General features: G+C 50.5%; 5 protein-coding genes across 5 annotated transcripts; 3 read left to right on the forward strand and 2 right to left on the reverse strand.

Moving 5' to 3' along the window:
- Positions 1–1,081: 1,081 nt before the first annotated feature.
- On the reverse strand, positions 1,082–2,906 carry MGYG_08319 (phosphatase PP2A regulatory subunit B; the record flags this gene model as incomplete). Its single annotated transcript, XM_003169367.1, has 6 exons — positions 1,082–1,105; positions 1,180–1,754; positions 1,842–2,490; positions 2,566–2,663; positions 2,756–2,796; positions 2,863–2,906. The coding sequence occupies 6 exons, from the start codon at positions 2,904–2,906 to the stop codon at positions 1,082–1,084; spliced, it is 1,431 nt and encodes a 476-aa protein (XP_003169415.1).
- A 1,642-nt stretch (positions 2,907–4,548) lies between these two features.
- Positions 4,549–6,393, forward strand: MGYG_08320 (hypothetical protein; the record flags this gene model as incomplete). The annotated part of the gene is made up of 4 exons (XM_003169368.1): positions 4,549–4,604; positions 4,636–5,330; positions 5,400–5,626; positions 5,680–6,393. 4 exons carry the CDS (start codon positions 4,549–4,551, stop codon positions 6,391–6,393), a joined length of 1,692 nt encoding a protein of 563 aa, XP_003169416.1.
- A 1,002-nt stretch (positions 6,394–7,395) lies between these two features.
- MGYG_08321 (hypothetical protein) lies at positions 7,396–8,358 on the forward strand (the record flags this gene model as incomplete). Its single annotated transcript, XM_003169369.1, has 1 exon — positions 7,396–8,358. The coding sequence occupies one exon, from the start codon at positions 7,396–7,398 to the stop codon at positions 8,356–8,358; it is 963 nt and encodes a 320-aa protein (XP_003169417.1).
- Positions 8,359–8,559: 201 nt separating this feature from the next.
- Positions 8,560–10,832, reverse strand: MGYG_08322 (fumarate reductase; the record flags this gene model as incomplete). The annotated part of the gene is made up of 6 exons (XM_003169370.1): positions 8,560–8,657; positions 8,721–9,767; positions 9,845–10,308; positions 10,373–10,610; positions 10,670–10,738; positions 10,799–10,832. 6 exons carry the CDS (start codon positions 10,830–10,832, stop codon positions 8,560–8,562), a joined length of 1,950 nt encoding a protein of 649 aa, XP_003169418.1.
- A 1,541-nt stretch (positions 10,833–12,373) lies between these two features.
- Positions 12,374–18,198, forward strand: MGYG_08323 (transcriptional regulatory protein SIN3; the record flags this gene model as incomplete). Its single annotated transcript, XM_003169371.1, has 12 exons — positions 12,374–12,411; positions 12,593–12,657; positions 12,717–13,489; positions 13,634–13,690; positions 13,763–13,965; positions 14,021–14,681; positions 14,816–16,159; positions 16,225–16,599; positions 16,644–16,708; positions 16,764–17,171; positions 17,335–17,461; positions 17,521–18,198. 12 exons carry the CDS (start codon positions 12,374–12,376, stop codon positions 18,196–18,198), a joined length of 4,794 nt encoding a protein of 1,597 aa, XP_003169419.1.
- Positions 18,199–18,611: the final 413 nt, after the last annotated feature.

The following is an 18,611-nucleotide window of genomic DNA, read 5'->3' on the forward strand; positions in this document are numbered from 1 at the left end:
TACATGGCATCTACTTCTTAACTAGACCATATTATGCTCGTCGTCCAGTTCAAAATAACAGGGATGGTGGAGCAAGTTGGTCGACGGGACAGGCCGCAACCTTAACCAGACGCTTGGGGCAGCAGGTGTCAAATTGCCTTGATCCTTACGAACACCACTTGACTGACACATATCCTCGATATCAGCATGAATAACAAGAACATATTGGGTTTTTTTTGCGTTCGATAACATCCTAATTCTAGACTAGAGAGGATCTTTCTAGTTTACTTTTTGTGTGTTTTGAATCGATGTCATGCCGGGTCTTCGTACCCAGGCCCAGAACCGAAGCCCATCTCTCTTGCAGAATCCATAACCATTAATTATCCCTATCCATGCCCATGCCCATGCCCATACCTAATTAATTAGCCCCTTCTTCGGTCTTTAAATCCATTCCATCCATTCCATCCATTCCACCCCCGTTCAAGTTCGCTTATTTTCCATCAAGAGCAACAGGGCGGTTTAGATGCAATGCGTTGAATGAAGGATGTGATGTAATGTGTTTATCGTCCATGCTGAGTAGTCTTGCCGTCACTTCTATAGAAAGTGAGAGGAGGAAGCAGGTTGTCGCAAGGTGGTTAAGAGGGATGAATAGAGGGGAGTTGGGAGGTGGTGGAGAGGAAATGAGATGGATAGAATGGAGAGAAAATCGAAGAATGATCTGTTGATGTAGATATTCAGAATTCAGTTATTTTATGGGTAGGTACTTTCCCTCGGGCATAGAGGGAGTCACTATTCATTCCTTCATTGTTCATGGCGGATATGTATGTATGGTCTTTCTTGGGGAGTTTGTTTTCGAAAAAGGAGGCATGTTTCTCATATTACCTGTTGCCAGGGAGCCATGGAATGGAAAGATAGTGATGCTAAATGGGAAAAGGAAAAAAAGACAAAAGACAGGGCTTGGAAGGGGAGGCGAGGGGATAAATGGTGGGATGGAAGATGGGAGAGGTTAACATGTTGAAGGGTAGGTGGATGATGCCAGTGGTGCCAGAGTAGATGGGTTAATAGACGGTTAGGATATATCGAAGCTGCAACTATGCCTCTCTCATAGTGCGGAGAACACAAAGAGCTAATGCATCGAGTTAGCAATGGAGTCAAGCTTGGGTGACGAACGAGGGAATTGGGAGGAGAGGGCGGCCTTACATTATTAGTGGCAGCAATGGCAATGCTGTCTTCAAACGGATGCCAGCTCATGTGCAGGATCTTCTTGTTGAAATCAATCTGGTCAGCATCCGTCTCTTTCCTCATCCGTCCCCCAGCGCCGGACGGGCTGCCAGATCTCGAGCCGTTCTTCTTTCCAGCGTTAGTGGAAGCCGTAGAGTTGATTGGCGTCGGGACGCCGACCTTCTTAGCCTTGAAGGCCGTCTTATCCGCCTGCAGTACGACCTCTGTTTCCCTAGTGGGGTCAGTTGGGTAGATCATAAAGTTATTGTTATAGCTTCCCGTCATGACGTTTTGGGCGTCACCAGAGAAGACGACTTCAAATTTATCGAAGATGCTGTCGTTCTCGTAGGTGTCGCAGAGGCGTGGGCGGAGATGTTCGTGGATGGGGATAGTCTTTACGGGCTGACGCTCCATGTTGACATCCCAGATTTTGACGGTAAGGTAGTCACGGGAGAGAATGTAGCGGCCGTCATGGGAGAAGCGAACATCGGAGATGGAGGAGATGATTTCGGAGAAGAACGAGCGCGAGGTGACGTCTTCTTCTTGTTCGAATTCTAGAAGCTGTTAGCTAAGGTGCGACAGTAATTAAAGCGGAAGAAAGAAGAAATAAAAGAAGAAGAAGAAGAGAGGGAGAGGCGTACGTTTTTGATGTTCGTCACATAGAGCCCGCTGTCGCATGTCGGCAAGCTTAATGGTGCCCTTTGAGCTTGCGTACATGAACCAGTTACAGCTGGTGGGGTGGAACTCCGCAGCGGTGATGACTTCGGTCAATTCCTCCATGTTGGCAGGCTTGATGTCGACAATATTAAAGCTCTGGTCCTGGATGTTGAGATTCCACAGGTTGATGCGCAGGTCATCACTGCTGATAAAGGTCTCTCCATCGCTGTTGACTGATATGCTGTTGATATGGTACGCATGGGCGTTTGCATATATCCGTCTAGGCACGGCTGCGACGACGGTCTCATGGTGCGTCATTCGAGGGAGCTTGAGAGCGGACGAGTCCTTAAAAGAGACGCGGGGAGGGCGAGCGATGCCACCGCCGCTGACGACGCCGGCCGGGGTGAGGTCGCGGGACAGGTTGTTCTCCGCCACCACCTTGAGCGACTTGTCGAAGACCTTCCATAGTTTTATCGTCTTGTCGTTTGTAGATAGGAGATAATGCGATGCATTCTGCCGTCTACACCATTTTATCTTGTTGATCTTTTCCTCGATCTCTAGGGATTTGAGATAGTCGAACTCGGGCTCGTGGGATTGGAACTCTGTATGGAACTTGTACTCGCATGTTTTTTTCTATTTCCGAATGGTCAGCCAGCGGTCGACTTACCCCCAAGGGACAGGAGAAAAAAGGAGAAGGGAGCTGCTAACCGTCTCGTTTCTCTCGAACAGGACGACTCGGCCGCCTTTGTCTCCGGTAGCGAGATAGTTGCCGGTGTGGTCGAACTCGACGGTGGAGATGATATCAGCTAGACAGAGAGAGCGGGAGGCGTGAGTCGGCGGTTCAACAATCAGAAACAGTCGGAGTAGAACGCAAAAAGAACAAGAAAAAGAAAAATACCTTCTGTTATGTCCTCTACATCGCCTTTGTCGCCGAAGCACCTGTCCTAGAGGTCAGCAGCTCGATATCTTGCATGCGAGCGGGCGGGAGGCAGGGAAGAGACAGACTGTGTGAACTTCCAGGTGGGTGAACCTGGATCGCCGTCTACCATTGTTCGCTGTGTGTCGAGGCGGTCCGGTGCAAAGGCAGCAAACCCGTAGAAGGCAGAGGGAGTCGGTGCTCGAGAGACAAGTCGGCCGTAATGCGGTGTCTCAGCTGTGTGTCTGCCTGTCCTGGCGTAGCAGAAGGCTGGGCTGGTGTTGTCGTAGGAGAGTGACGGTCTGGGGGGGGGGGAAGTCGATGGTTCGGTGGTTGATGTTGTTTGGTGGTGGTCGCTTTCTTGGGGGGCGATAAGGCCAGGGAAGATAAAAAAAATCCGTTAACTAAGGGGGGGCTTGCTTGGTTAGTTGAGCTGGTGCGATGAACAGGACGAGCAGAAAGAGGACAGCGCAGGGCAGTTAATATAGGGCAGTTAGAGAAGAAGAAGAGGAAGAGCACAAGCTGGACTTCATCTGCCTGTCTGCCTTTACTCTCCTTTTTATGGCTGTCTTCCGCCTCTTTTGAAGCGTTGGTGGGAGGAGGAGAGCGAAGCAGCACAAGGACAACAGCTAGAAAGGAGCAAAGAGAAGAAGACACACAGACCAAGGGACTTGCCTACCAGGAGCAACGCGATAGCAGGAGAGAAGAAGTAGAAGAAGCAGAAGAAGCAGAAGAAGCAGAAGAAGCGCTGGGTGTAGTTGTTGTTCTATTCTGTTCTTGTTGTGTCTGTTGCAGTTATACGGAGGGAGGTAGGAGGTAGATGAAGCTGAGCTAGAGAGGCAGAGAAGCTGTTGGTTGTCAGTTAACTGTGCAGCTGGTGAAGTATTTAACGTGTGATAACAGCTGGCTAGCAAGTGAATGAAGCAGTGCATGAAGCAGTGAAGGAAGAGAAAGCTGTCAATTAACTGGCAGGCAAAGCAGCAGCAGCAGAGGTCAGGAAGACAGCGGGAGTAGCTAGGAAGAAGCAAGAGGAGAGCTACAAGACAAGACAGACAGACAGAGTGCGAAGAAGAGAGAGAGGGGAAGAGGAAGAGGCTTACTGTTGACTGGGTTGACTGGCTTTGTAGTTGTTTATGAAGAGAGAGCCAGAAGCTATCAAAGGGTGAGAAGGAGAAGAAGTAGAAGATGGTGATGATGAAGTTCAAGTCACTTGCGCTGGTCAGTCGAGTAGAGTCGAGTCAACCTGCGCCACAAGGCAGACAAGAGACAGACAGGAGACTTCACCTCAGCTCAACCTCAGCTCAGCGCAGACGGTGAATAGATGGACAGGATAGCTAGAAGGGTAAGCAGAGGATGTTATCTATCTAGTAGTAGCAGCTATAAGAAGAAGAGAAGCTTCACATGCTACACAGCACTTTGGCCGGTTGCATCATAAGTCCTCCTAGCCATAACTATATACCCAATGGACATACAAAAACCATCAAGAGATTTGAAACTCGATGAGACTCCTGTTTACAACTAGGTCCGGATTTGCCCTGGGGGCAGACTGCTTTAAATCCCCCCAGCCCAGAGCTGATGAGCACTGAAAAGGGAGATAGATAGGCGTGATACTACTGGGTATCAATATCACCCAGGGTCTTGAGTCCAATCGACCCTGTCGTAAGACGCTCTGGCAGTTAAACGCCAGGCTCGACATAGATAGAGATGATAGCTGGACGGAGAGGTCTTCTGAACCTCTCGCAGCTCAACGTCCCATCGGTCCTGGGCTTGACGAGATGTTTTTTGAGGCCCTCGATAAGCCCAACATCAATGATGAATCGTCGCGCAATTGGTTTGTTCCTTCTTCTCCCTTTGATAAGAAGTCAAGATGCTGACGTATCGAAGGGACTGGGGCGAATGAAGGGCTCTTTGAGTACACGTCCGGGCCGGTTCCTTTTTAACGAGCAGCGTCGCCTTGAGGAGCGCAGAGTCGAGTTTGATGTTGATGCTTTGAAGCGCGCTGCAGAAACCCATCTTGGGAGAGGCAAAATCACCAGCTTGACAAAGCTCGCTGAAGGCGGAGTCAACCGTGTGTTTCTCCTCACCACCGAAGATGGGTTCCAGGCAATTGCCAAAATTCCCTACAAGATCACTGTTCCAAACCACTATACAACCGCTAGCGAGGTAGCCACTACCGACTTTCTTCGATCGAAGGGAATTCCTGTCCCATATATATTCGGTTGGTCTGCTGATCCAAACAATCCAGTTGGAGTCGAATATATTATTATGGAAAAGGCTAGTGGAATTCCCCTGGAGACGAAATGGTTTAACCTGTCAAAGGATGAACGTCTTCCCCTTGTAACGAGTTTGGTCGATATTGAGAAAAAGCTGTTTGCTATCCCTTTTGGTCATTTTGGCAGTATCTATTATAGGACGGATGTTCCATCAGATCTGCAGCAAGACCTCTACATAAAAGACGCAGTGTCTTCCGCGGATGAACGATTTTGCATTGGCCCTACGGCAGATTATATGTTTTGGTATGGTAAACGCGCGGAGTTGGAGGTAGATCGTGGTCCATGTAAGGATTTCTAACGCGATCCCCCTTTTATACCCTATTAAATGAAGAATACCATTTAATTACTTTTAGGGAAAACCCCAAGCGATTATTTGACTTCTATTGGGAAACGGGAGTACGAGTGGACGTTGAAATATGGGAAACCCCGTCCCGTTCGTTTTCCCCATGTGGTCAACTTTGAAGGCATCAACTCTCCGGATGACCACATCCGCCTTCTTAGCCAGTATTGGCCGTGGCTCCCTACCTACTTAGTGGAGATCCCCACGGAAATATCAACCGCCCAACCTTGCGTCACCCAGGTGAGTCTTTCGCTATCCTATTTTAACGGAAATAATTGCTTATTGTGCCCCAGATCTTACTCCTGGAAACGTATTTGTATGCCCGGAAACACACAAGATCTCGTGTATTATCGATTGGCAACATGCTACTTTGCCTCCATTGCTCCTTGCCACGGGACACCCTCCAATGCTTCAGAGCCCTGATAGCCCCCCCCCCTCGAACACTAGAGAAGCCAACCCTACCCGATAACTACGACTCACTTAGCCCGGATCAGAAATTGGCGGTAGATGAAATATACCGAAGGAGAGCCCTACATTATATCTACATGGCATTTACAGGAGGCTTAAATGAGCCACATCTTGCAGGGATGACAGATCCCCGTGTCCTTGTAACACAACACCTTGTCGAGCGGGCTGAGAAGAAATGGAGCGGTGATATCTTTAGCTTAAAAGGTGCACTTATTCGAATAAAAGAGAACTGGGACTGTTTTAACGAAAGGCTACCAGAACCAATACCGTGTCCCATTTCCTTTCCCGAGTCTGAAATCACCGGATACTACGAGCAGGAGCAGACATGGTTTGAGATGAACCTTCTTGTCGAACACTGGAAATCGGAACTACAGGGTGTGAATGATGATGGATGGGTCAGGGCAGAAGCCTATGATGAGGCTGTGCAGAAGAATGCGGAGATAAAGCAGGGCTTGCTGAATGACTCGGATACAGAAGAGGAAAGGCAGTATGTTCTGCAGCAATGGCCTTCCCAAGACCATGAGGAAGATCCCAATTGATATCTTGCATGTTTTTTCAGAATGAGCAAGCAGCTAGAGATTATTTCCTCTCGATGTATATTAAATAGAGACTAGAAATGAGTATGGCTACATCTAGATAGCCATTTACCCAGTTGATAGTACAAAAACCATTTACAAACCGGCACCAGTCACTGGCGCCCAGCATATTGGGAGAGCGCACAAAAACTGCATAATTGACAGTTCAGTTATTGTTCCCAAATTCAACATTTAGCCATTAACCAGATAGAAATCGCCTTCTTCCTGTCTCTCTATCTGAAGCTACTCGTTATCACTTAAATTTATGCAATTAATACAGCTGACAAGTCGCGTGATCTTCTTAGCTATTATTCCTTGGAGCCATTATCTAGGTTGAGCAAGCAATAAGGCATCCAACCCATGCGAAACCTGTGTACAATTCAGCCATTCGTCAAGCTGGATATCTGAACCGAGACTTTCAATAGACTTATCTAATCTTCCAACTACTCGTTAAGGCCCTGGCTTAGAGAATACTCTGCTTCTCCCCTCGTACGGCTGCGGAATGAACTCGACTTTTAACATGATGAATGGATAAGTTGTAGTTGAGAGCGTACCTCGTACCTAGGCTTGTTGCCAACTGTAAATTTAACTTCCGTAAATAAGAAACTCCGAGCCGCTGAATTATATCAGCTGCTGGCGCTGGAAGTACCGAGGTACATTCCATTCAGAGAAGGGAAGAGGAGCTACAGATATGGAGTAATTTTTGGAAAGAGGACGGTCAACTATTAGACTACATAAATTCAGATGGTATTCGCCTTATACACCCAACCGAAACTGATCAACAGTGTATCTCCCTGCGTCTGTTTAGTGATATTAAGAGTTAATCTAATTTGCACTTATTGAACTCTCTTCACCCGATTCTGACAGCCTTTTAAATCTCAAGTATATCACTTCAAGGCCAATCCCCGACTCTAGGCTTGACAGCTTAAGGTGAGATAAGAAGGCTGGTGCGGGTTCAGGTTCAGCATGGATGAGAAGAAGGAAGACAAACATGAGAAGCCAGAGAAGGCGTCTTCTACCTCTTCTTCCATGGCTGGGAGGATACAGTCTTCGGCAGCAGGACTGTTGAAATCAGCCATTACGCCCTCCTCCTCTTCTTCCTCGACGTACGCAAGGGATGTATCTTCTTCTCTAGTGGGCCTTTCAAGTTCTGAAAAAGGCAGTGGTGCTTCTTCTTCCTCTTCGGCTTCGAGGCCAGTGGACGGCGGATTTCATCATGGACCATCATCCGTGCAGCCAGACTCGGCCTTTCGATCACAGCCGTCTCAGGAGATGCAGTCGAGCGTGATAGGTCAGGAGAGGGAGTTTCAGCAGGGAAGTTTACCTGTTGATGATACCGCTGCTGCTGCTACTAGTGTTGGTAATGCTATATCTACTTCCAGGGGTAAAGGGAAGGGCAGAGACATACAGCCTGAGACGGGAGATGAGAGGTTTGATTCTGCGTGGAAGACTGCTTCTACCTCTGCAGTTACGGAGCAGGAGCAGAGAGACGGCCAGGCTGTTTCGGATTTGCTGTCATCTACTACTACGTTCGACCCGTCAGCTCTACCGGACCTGGATGAAGACGAGCCAGAGGTAGATATGAGCTTCCTTATTACAAACCAGCATGGACAGCAGCAGCAACATGATATATCTTCGACATCGCTAATACCGGACATCGACTTTGTTCTTTCTTCCCTGCGTGGTATTCCGGCCCAGTCGCAGGCAGAGCATCTACGCGACCTGCCTGGTGTAGCGGAGTGGTTGGATCTAGACCAGGAGTATCAGGATGCGGTATGGGGTTATCTCAAGCCTCGCGTGGAAGAGGCCAGGAAGGAAGTCCAGGAGAAGCTTGAAAAGGGGGAAGAAGGAGATGGAGTTGGTGACGGGCCGGCTGTGGCGCGTTTGAGGATGGTGTTGGCGCATTTAAAAGAGAAGAAGAGCATATAAGGCTCTGTTTTTGGTAATTGCTAGGATATATATATATATATTTATTTATGGCATAGAGATGAAATATATTTAACTGGTTGATAGATCGGCCGTAAAAGTACATCTGTGATGTGGGATATAACAAACAAAACAGGAGAGACGGAAGACAGAAACAGGAGATGTAGATGGTGTGTATATAGTTTATACAGTTGTCTGAAGACTTTAGTATTCTAGGCTGGGGGTCTGTCCCTTGACACGGCCAATGACGACACCAGCAGCATACTTGGGGATAACCTCATCGTCATGAAGCATCTCAAATTCTATAGAAGACGCTGTTAGTTCTGATATCAAAAGAGCTATAAAGTAGGGGTGAAAGGGCTTACCTTCAGTGGCATCTCGGCCCATATGGCTGAACAGGGCCTGCGAACCACCAGGGTGCTCGTCCAACCAGTTCGTCACATCCATCACCACACCCTTAACCACGATCCAGAGGTCGTCCTTTTTATTGTGTTTCGCCACTTCCTCCATCGTGAACTCCTTCTCGGGCACCTTGAAGTTTGCTACATCAGCGGCGACTGGCTCAGGACCGGCAGAGGTGGCACCAGCGCCGGCTCCACTAGAGGCAGCAGGAGCAGACGACGACGACGTGGGGGCCGCCGACGTCGACACTGAGGTTGTGCTTGGGGCAGCGAGGGATTGGGTGGTGGAGGGCTTACCTGACGGGGCACTCCATTCGACAGATACCTTGCCGGGCTGGTTGGGGTCGATGTGCAGGGATATCTGGTTCAGGCGCTGTTGTGCACCGCCGCTGGCAGCAGAGGCAGGATCCTTGAGCAGCTTCTGGAACAGGTACTGGCTCGCAGAGTCACCGGCAACACGGCCGTAGACGACGCAGCCAAGTAGAGACGATCCACCGAGACGGTTGGCGCCGTGGACACCACCTGCAAGCTCACCACAGGCGAACAGGCCGTCGAAGGGCTTCTTCTCGCCGTTAAGTACCTGGGCCTTGTCGTTGATCTCGATACCGCCCATGGTGAAATGCAGGACGGGCTCCATCAGGGCAACGTAGAAGGTGTCGTCTACCTTCATGGGCAGGTTGTGGAAGAACTTCTTGCCCCATGGGTCGGGCTTTTTGCCCTCGCCAATGGCATTGTAGTCGTCGAAGGTCTTGCGCAGAGCAGCCTCGCCGCAGCCAATTTCTTTGGCAAGCTCGGCACCGGTCATCTTCTTCATCAGGCCACGGCCGGAGTAGTGGCGGGTGTGGAAGTCGAGGATGTTGGAGGCCTTGCTGTTAAGAACCAGGCGGATAGGCCACTTCTTCTTCTCCTTCTCCTTCCACATCTGGCCAGATACGTAGTCACGGTGGCCGAGCTCGTCGGCGAATCGTTCACCATCCGAGTTCAGCAGGATACCACCCTCACCACGGAGTGCTGAAACCAACAAAAGTTAGCATCTAGTTCGCGTATTTTGGTATAAATAATTGAAAGTAGAACATGATAAGACTTACCCTCAGCAGCAAGGAACTTCCACTTGGAGCCCGGGTCCTTGGGGTCGATGAGACCGGTAGGGTGGACCTGGACCTTGTCCATGTCGATGCCGTTGGCACCGATGGCCATGAGCATCTTCTGACCGTCACCAGTGGCGTGAACACCGTTGGTACTGGACAGGCCAATGGTGTCTGGTCGCCATTTCTTCAAGAGAGAGGTCTCGGTGAAATCGGCAGCGTAACCACCGGTAGCCAGGACGACAACACCCTCTTCAGTGTGGGTCTCGCCGTTGTACTCGTATGTGACACCGGTGACCTGGTTACCTTCCTTGTTGACGGCAACCACTCTGGCCTTCTTAAGCACCTTCATGCGCTCTGGGTCCTTCTCGGTGAGCTCCTCGAGCCGCTGCATCAGGGCGTAGGTGATGGCCATGCCGGGGAACTTGGCATCGTGGCCACGATGTGTTCGGGGGAACGAATGTCCACTATGTACTGTCAGTAATCCTTTCCTTTACTCCTTCTTTTTTCAGCGTGTATAGATAGACATACCCGAGTCTGGATACGAGGGTCAGGTCGAGGTTGAAGACATCTTGCAGCCACTCAACGGCGGAGGCCGACTTGTATGTGAGGACCTTGATGAGTTCAGGGCGAGCCTTGTCTCTGGCAGACTTGAGGGTGTCCTCGTAGAACTGCTTGACGCTGTCCTGAATACCGAGATCGACCTGGGTGCGGGTGAGGGCGCCGTTGATGCCGGAGGTGGCCTTGGTCGAGTTTCCTCCAAAGAAGTCTTGGTAACTTGGTCAGCAGTTGCACCACCACGAGCACTAACTAAAAGGACGAACTCACTCTGTTTATCCAAAAGCAAGACGTTGCCTCCGTTGAGGTAGACTGTGTGGGCAGCACTGAGGCCGGACACTGTGAAGTCGGTCAGTTCATCCTGTAGTTAACGGCAGCGCCTGGTGAGGGACAACGTACATCCACCACCAACAACAATAACCCTTGGAGCCATGGTGAATTATGAGAAGAGGGTTAAGTATCGAAGGGCTAAATGTGTACAGTACTATGAAGAGAAGGCGTTAAGTGGTAGAAGATGTAGAGGAGGTAGAGAAGTAGAAGAAGAGGAGGAAGAAGAAGTGAAGTTGATATCGAGGAAGATGAAAGGAGGAAAGCGACGCAGGAAGAGGCCGAAGCTCGAGCCGAGGTCCAGCCGGTGGAACTCTATCTTGGCCAATCAGAGACCCGCACATGTAAGCATAGCGCCGGAAGAACAACGGCCCGCAGCTACCCCGGACCGCCTTGGCGTAGACTTGGCGCCTTTTCCCCAGGATTTGGCGGGAGGAAAGACCCAAGCCTAAGACAGGAAGAAGCAGGAGAAGCAAGACGATGAGACACGACTAAGCGGTCAGCGTACGAGCGGGCAGGACAAGGGAGGACGGGCTGTCGCAGGCTTCATAGCTTCGCGCTCGCATGTGAAGGACTGGGATAGGATGAAGGGCAGAAGGGGAGCTCCGGATGGACGCATGTGATACTATTTAGATTGGAGGTCACGTGGATGTAACCTGATCAACACGCGAGACGAAACAAGACGAAGCAAGAGGAAGAAGAGGAAGAAGAGGAGGAGGAAGAAGATAACACAAGGCGGGAGCAGAGAGCAATAAGATGATACGCGACGGGCTGCAGGGCCACGGGTTGCCGGTGGTAGCACAGATGAAATAACTCGCGACGGGTATCAGCATACAGACATGTTGTCTATATGGGCAGCCGTCCACCTTCATCAATCACCATCTATCCAGCTCTCTATCGTCTATCTATCGTCTATCTATCTATCTCTACTCTACTTCTGCCTTCTTCTTCTCCTTCCAGTTTGGTTCCTGATTAATCATGTCTTTGTCATCAAGTCACGCGAGATGACGTCGACGCTCTATCACGTGATTTATTATACACGCTAGGCCCTTCCAAGACTAGCTCCGTCGGCAGAATCAAAGCCGCCCGGGCGCTTCTTGTCGCCTGCTTACATAACTCACCGCCTTTCCTTTCTCGTCCAGCTTTTTTTGTTTTATTTTTTTTTTTTTCTTCTTTTTCTCTTTGGTGACTTTTTTTGAGTTTTCTTCCGTTGCAAAAGAAGATCCAGCAGCCAAAGCAAGCAAACACCAACCATCATCTAAAACTACTCCAGCTTTTTTTTCCCCTTCAAGGCTCAACCCGAACACCACAAGCCAGAAGCAACAGCCGCCCGCCCTCCCTCAGCCCGCAAGTCGAACAGCTCCGACAGCTCTCCCCGTTGCGTTGCCCATCCTGCTGTCTGCCCGGCGCTCCAATCTAGCGCCTCGTCCCATGTTCAGCGCCGCAGCTCGCCCCTGAAAGCGACCCTCCCTCCGCTCGTTTTGAGCTGGCCCAGGCCAGTTTCTCTCCTCCAGCCCGCTGCTGGTCGAGCTGCGTTCCGGTTGACGGCGTACCAAGGACCTACAACTGCATCGTGTTGCTCCTGTTGACGCTGGGTCAGGGTCTTGCTGCTCGGCGTGCTGAACCGTATGAATCCGTCGGGTAAAGATGGGTGGCATCCGGGTGCTGGCCCGCAGCCTCACCATGTAGACCAGATGGGCCAGCAGTCAGCGCGGCCAGTCGGTGCCTTTGGGTAATCTCTCCCCTTTCTCCTGCATGACCCGATCATAGAGTCTGCGGTGGCTTCCTGCTGGTGCTCTGTCGGTTTTGGTAATGGTTCGATTGAGCTGACGGCGTTTTGCGCATTGCAAAAAAAAATAAAAATAGGCAAAACACTCCCTTGGATGACCAGGCGTCGAAACAGCCGTCGCGTACTCTGCCTCCGCCGCAAGGTACGATCGCTACAGCACTCCTCTACCTTGCTATTGACGACTAACGATGCCCTCCGTAGGCCCATATCACTCCGCGAGCCAGTCAACTCACTCTCTACCCACTCTCGCAGACCTCACCCAGGGTGCCTCTGTTGCTCCTCCAGCGCCTCCTCAGTCACACCAACAGCAGCAACAGCAACAGCAGCAGCAGCAGCAGCAACAGCAGCAACAGGCTTCTCGTTATGGCCAGCACCAGCAGCAACCCCTCGGACGGGGTCATGCATTGCCCGGTATCGGCCAGACCATCCAGCACACCTCACCTCCATCGTCGATAAGTCATGACCGTGAGCGTGAACGTGAACGTGACCGAAGACCTCGCCAGAGGGAGATGGAAATGCTTGAACTCGAACGAGAGATGGAACGAGAAAATGAGATGCGAGAGCGAGAGCGTGAGATGGCTGACAGGTACCACCGTGAGCAGCAGCACCAGCAGCACCAGGCACAGGCACAGGCGCAGGCACAGGCACAGCAGCAGCAACAGCAGCCGCACCCAGTCCAAAGCCATACGGGATCCATCCCCATCCACCAACCAGTTGCTTCAAAGGTACCAAGCTCGATCCACGGACCCAATGGCCTGCTCTCAAACCTGGGTACGGCCACTAACGCGCCACAGCCGTCCATTCAGGCTTCGAACCCACCTTCCAACCTGTTTGGCAGCTCCATGCAACACAGCGAGGGACCACCACGCCAGTACCTCCAGCCCTCCCAGCCAGTCCTCGCTTTTAACTCGGGCCCTTCTCAAGTCCCGGGTAGCGTTGCTGCTCTGGCACAGGGTCAACAACCTATATTAAACGTAAGTTTGCCTCTTCCTTCCACCTCGTTTCCCTCAGCAAGTAGAGAGAGAGAGAGAGAGAGAAAAGGACTATGTTGGTGTGAATGAAATACGCACAATGAAAATGGGGTGTTACTCCCAGCAGCCGTCCAAGCTGATTGGAAGTACTGGATAATGGAATATTCCGTGCATTTCATTCACCGTGCTGAGAATGACTCTATGGTTGGACCGACTTCACTTGCTCACACCTCACGTACCATTTATGCACTGTTTTCCTACCTTCATATTTTGTAGCCCACTTTTCCTGTTGGACGTTCAATTCTCATACCGAAGCACTTTATCGATGTCAATGATTCTACTCAATCTGAATCCTTGCTAATGGCGCCTACGAAACAGGATGCGCTCAGCTATCTGGACCAGGTCAAGGTCCGCTTCGTCGAGCAGCCAGAAGTCTACAACCGGTTCCTTGATATCATGAAGGATTTTAAAAGTCAAGCGTGCGTCACATGTAGGCTACATTGGCCATATATATACAAAACTAACATTCTGCAGTATCGATACACCAGGCGTTATCCAGCGCGTTTCGACCCTCTTCAACGGCCATCCTGCTCTGATTCAAGGCTTCAACACCTTCCTCCCCCCTGGATACCGCATAGAATGCGGAACAGACGATAACCCAGATGCGATTCGCGTCACCACTCCTTCAGGTACAAACACTATCTCAATGCAGTCGGGCGCTAGACCTCCGTTAGGCGCACCCGAAGGAACCGGCCCTGCAGTACCATCTGCCCCCGCTTCACGCCCGGAATACTACGACCAGCCTCGCAGCGCATGGCAACATGGTCATTCCCAGCAACAGGCACAGCCTGGCCATCCAGCAGGTGCACCTGGCTCATACTCGCCGAAGTCTCAGCACATGACGGCCGGAATGTACGGGCAACAACAGCAGTCTAGACACAACCCATCTCAGGACACACAGTATGATTACCAGGCTCAGCATGAGCAGCAGCAGGCGTCCAATGAGGCTGCTTCAATGGTTCATCAACAGGAACAACGAGGAGTTTCACAGCTGCAAAATGCCGTATCGGTTGCCTCTAGTGCTGGCCGGCAGCAAATAATGCAGCTCCCACCTGGTTCGCATACCCCTGGCCCTACACAGCCTATGGGCTCTATGGCCGGTGGTATGGGCCCGTCAGGTGTTATGCCCGGTCAGGTTGATGTATCGAAGCGTGGGCCCGTTGAGTTCAACCATGCAATTAGTTACGTCAATAAAATCAAGGTATAATCCTGCTAAATCATTTACTTACGTTAACGAGCTTGATTTCACTAACAGTTCATCTTCCTTAGAACCGCTTCTCTGACTCTCCTGAGATATACAAGCAATTCCTCGAAATCTTGCAAACCTACCAACGCGAGTCTAAGCCCATACAAGACGTTTACACCCAGGTCACTCATCTTTTTGGCGCTGCTCCTGATCTTCTGGAAGACTTTAAACAGTTCCTACCTGAGTCTGCTGCACAGGCCAAAGCTCAAGCTACACCCTCAGCTCGCCAATCGCAGGAGGAAGTTCCCATAATCAGCAATGTACGTGGAGAACCTGGCTACGGTTCTGCAGGACTGCCACAACCTCAAATGACTAGAGGTGACGTGAATATGCCGCCGATAGGACAGTTCAACGTCAAAGATTCAACCAAGGATAACAAGAAACGACGTGGCGCTCCAGGTGCTCAGGCCGTCGGTGGAGGAATGCCTGGCATGCAACCAGCAGTTGGTGACATGAATGGCGGCCAGATGAACAAGACTGCCGCTCAGCAGATCGGCATGAACAAGCGAACGAAATTGAGCCATAAACCATCTGCCACAGATGCTCACCAGCCAAATATCTCGCCGACATTGGTCCCAGCATTGCCTGAGCCGATTCCTCCAAGCTTCTCTCTCACTCCCTCCCACGAAGAATATGCCTTCTTTGATCGTGTGAAGAAGTTCATCGGCAACAAACAAACATTCGGAGAATTCCTCAAGCTCTGCAACCTTTACTCTGCAGACCTAATTGACCGCAATGTCCTCGTTAACCGTGCCGCCGGCTTCATTGGCGCAAACCAGGAAATCATGTCCTGGTTTAAACGCTTCATGCACATCGAGCCAAAGGACGAGCTCATCGAGCCCAAGGCCAAACCCGACTCGGGATCTGTCAATCTCTCTCACTGCCGTGCCTTGGGACCAAGTTACCGTCTTCTACCTAAGCGTGAACGCCAAAAGGCATGCAGTGGCCGTGACGAGCTATGCAAGAGCGTGTTGAACGACGACTGGGCCTCTCATCCAACTTGGGCTTCTGAGGATTCTGGCTTCGTTGCGCACCGCAAGAACCAGTACGAAGATGCTCTGCACCGTATAGAAGAAGACCGCCATGATTATGATCACCATATCGAAGCTTGTATTAGAACCATCCAGCTTCTGGAACCCCTGGTGCAGCAGATCTCACTTATGAGTGACAGCGATAGATCGTCGTTTAAGCTGCCACCTGGACTTGGAGGACAGAGCGAAACCATCTACAGACGGGTCATCAAAAAGATATATGATCGTGAGCCCGGTCAGAGAGTCATTGAAGAGATGTTTACCCGGCCATGCCTCGTGCTACCGATCGTGCTTGCCAGGCTGAAGCAGAAATGCGAAGAGTGGAAAGCGACACAGGTACGGATCTTCCTTTCTCTTATTAGAATAACTATGGTATACATGTCGATACTGACCAAACACAGCGTGAATGGGACAAAGTATGGCGGGAACAGATGCAGAAGGGTTTCTGGCGCAGTTTAGATCACCAAGCCATCATCATGAAAGGCAACGATAAGAAGGTCTTCTTGAGCAAGCATATCCAGCATGAGATTCAGACCAAGTTCGAAGAAGGTCGGAATCGTCGTAGGACTGGCGTCCATGTCTCCAACTACCAGCTTGACCTCGCCTTCGAGGACTCTGAAGTTGTACTGGATGCCACTCACCTGCTACTCTGCTATCTTGATCACAGCTCTGCTGGCTTTGGTGCTGATCCGCAGCGAGTTATGGCTTTTATTAAGGACTTCATTCCCGTCTTTTTCGGCATAGATCGGGAAGCTTTCAAGAACTATCTGTCAGAGGTATATGACAGTGCGTCAGCAAGTGAGGATGCTGACGACGATAGCTCACCGGACGAGGCTCCCATACGACCAAAGCGCATCACAAGTGGGAAGAAATTCGAGCTTTTGCGTGAGGTTCTCAACAGACGTCCAGATAGGTCTAACAGACCTGAGCTTGACCTCAGGGCCGGATCCACCGCAGCCAGTCGCGCGTCAACTCCTCTATCAATGAACGAGTGCACACCCGCGCCTCGTTCAACTGATAACTTTGATATTGCCGAGCTTCGATGGATGGACCATCCTACTCGCGGAAATTTCCATCACAAACGCGAATACCCGCTCAACGAACCCTACAAGAAGAAAGTCCACCACTTCTACTGCAACCTCACCATCTACTGCTTCCTATACACCTTTGAAATCCTCTACCGTCGGCTGTTGAATGTGAAGCAGTATGAGAAGGAAGCCCACGAAGCAGTTCGTCGTGCCATGGCACCCAAGGCCGCCCTGGAACTAGGCATGATTGACAAGACGCCTTCTGACCTTCTTTATGACACCGATCCAAAGGCAAACCTCTACCACCAAGTCATTCGCATGTGCGAAGAGGCTATTACAGGCAACCTAGCCTCCAGAAGACCGTTTTCCCCTGCGCCGCTTCTACATGAGGAATGGATGGCAGCTCTATCAGCTTGATAGAATCATGGGCGGTATCGCGAAGTATGCTGCTGGTGTGTTCAATGGTGATGTCAAGGACCGAAGCTCAGATGTTATCAACATGTTTTACAAAGAGCGGGAGAAGGAGGAGACAACCCATAACCAGGAGCTCCAGTACCGCAAACAGGTGGAGCGATTGATCAAGGAAGGAGATATCTATCGTGTCACTTTTGTAAGGGTCTCCGAATTCTGCTTTCTATCTTGATCCTATGCTAACATGTTACATTTCAGGTCCCGGCTTCAAAACACGTTTTGATCCAGCTTCTAACGCCTGATCAGAGTACACTAGAAAGCGACGGCCTCGGCCATGAAGCCCGATGGTCCTACTACGTCTCTGCCTATACGATGCGCGATCCCACTGAAGGAGTTCTCTTCTCAGACATGCGCATGCCGTTCCTAAAACGCAACTTGCCTCCAAAGATGGACTCAGATGAAGAATACAACAACTTCTACAAACCTCTAGTCCATCATGACGGCCTAGTTATACGCATTTGCGCCAACAGCTATAATATCCTGTATGAGCCAGGCACACGGGACTGGTGGTATCGCCATGAGACCAACAAGCAAACCCAAGCTCCCGAGAACATGAGGGAATACGCAAGCTTGAAGGAGAAGCGCAGAGATCGGTTCAGAGGGAAGTTTGTGAATAATCCTGCGTGGGCCCGTGGGCTGAGCAAAGATGAGGTCGACAAGTCAAACCAGCAGTTCAGGACCTGGGTTGGCGCCGTTGCGGAGGACGCTACGCCAGCTGTGGCCACTTCTGAGACTGCAGCGGAGCCTAAATCTGACGACAAGGCTGTGACATCTGCTGGCCGTGAGAAAGACGCCCCTGCCCCTGAAGTGAAGGGCGAAGAACCGGCGGACGAGGACCAGGAGATGGGCGGCGTCGATGCTGACTCTTCCAAGTAACTGCATCGGGCCTGATTGATATGTTTAACGTTCCCATCCTATTTTCTCTGTTTCTCTTGACTATCTCTCTACTGTATGCATATTCGGGGAGTTAACAATTTCACCAAGGCAGGCCTCCTGGCGCCGGCGCCCTTCCTTTTGATCGAGACGAAAAAGATAACTGAGCAAGCTCTTCGCTTGTCTGTTTATTTTCTCTCTCGAACGTACGTACATTTACTTAACTAACTACCTGGCTGGTAAGCATGGATGGATATTGTATCTGGCGTGGCATCGTTGCCTTTCTTTTGCTACTCTATCTTGCTTCGGTTTCTGTCTTAATGCCCCTTTTTGATTATCTCCATGTCTTGTTTCTATTATGCTTAACTAACTATGTACTATTGTTTATGCTGTAATTGATATATTTCGTGCCAACT

The sequence above is a fragment of the Nannizzia gypsea genome, genomic scaffold (assembly GCF_000150975.2).
Source record: "Nannizzia gypsea CBS 118893 supercont1.9 genomic scaffold, whole genome shotgun sequence".
Lineage (NCBI taxonomy): Eukaryota > Fungi > Ascomycota > Eurotiomycetes > Onygenales > Arthrodermataceae > Nannizzia > Nannizzia gypsea.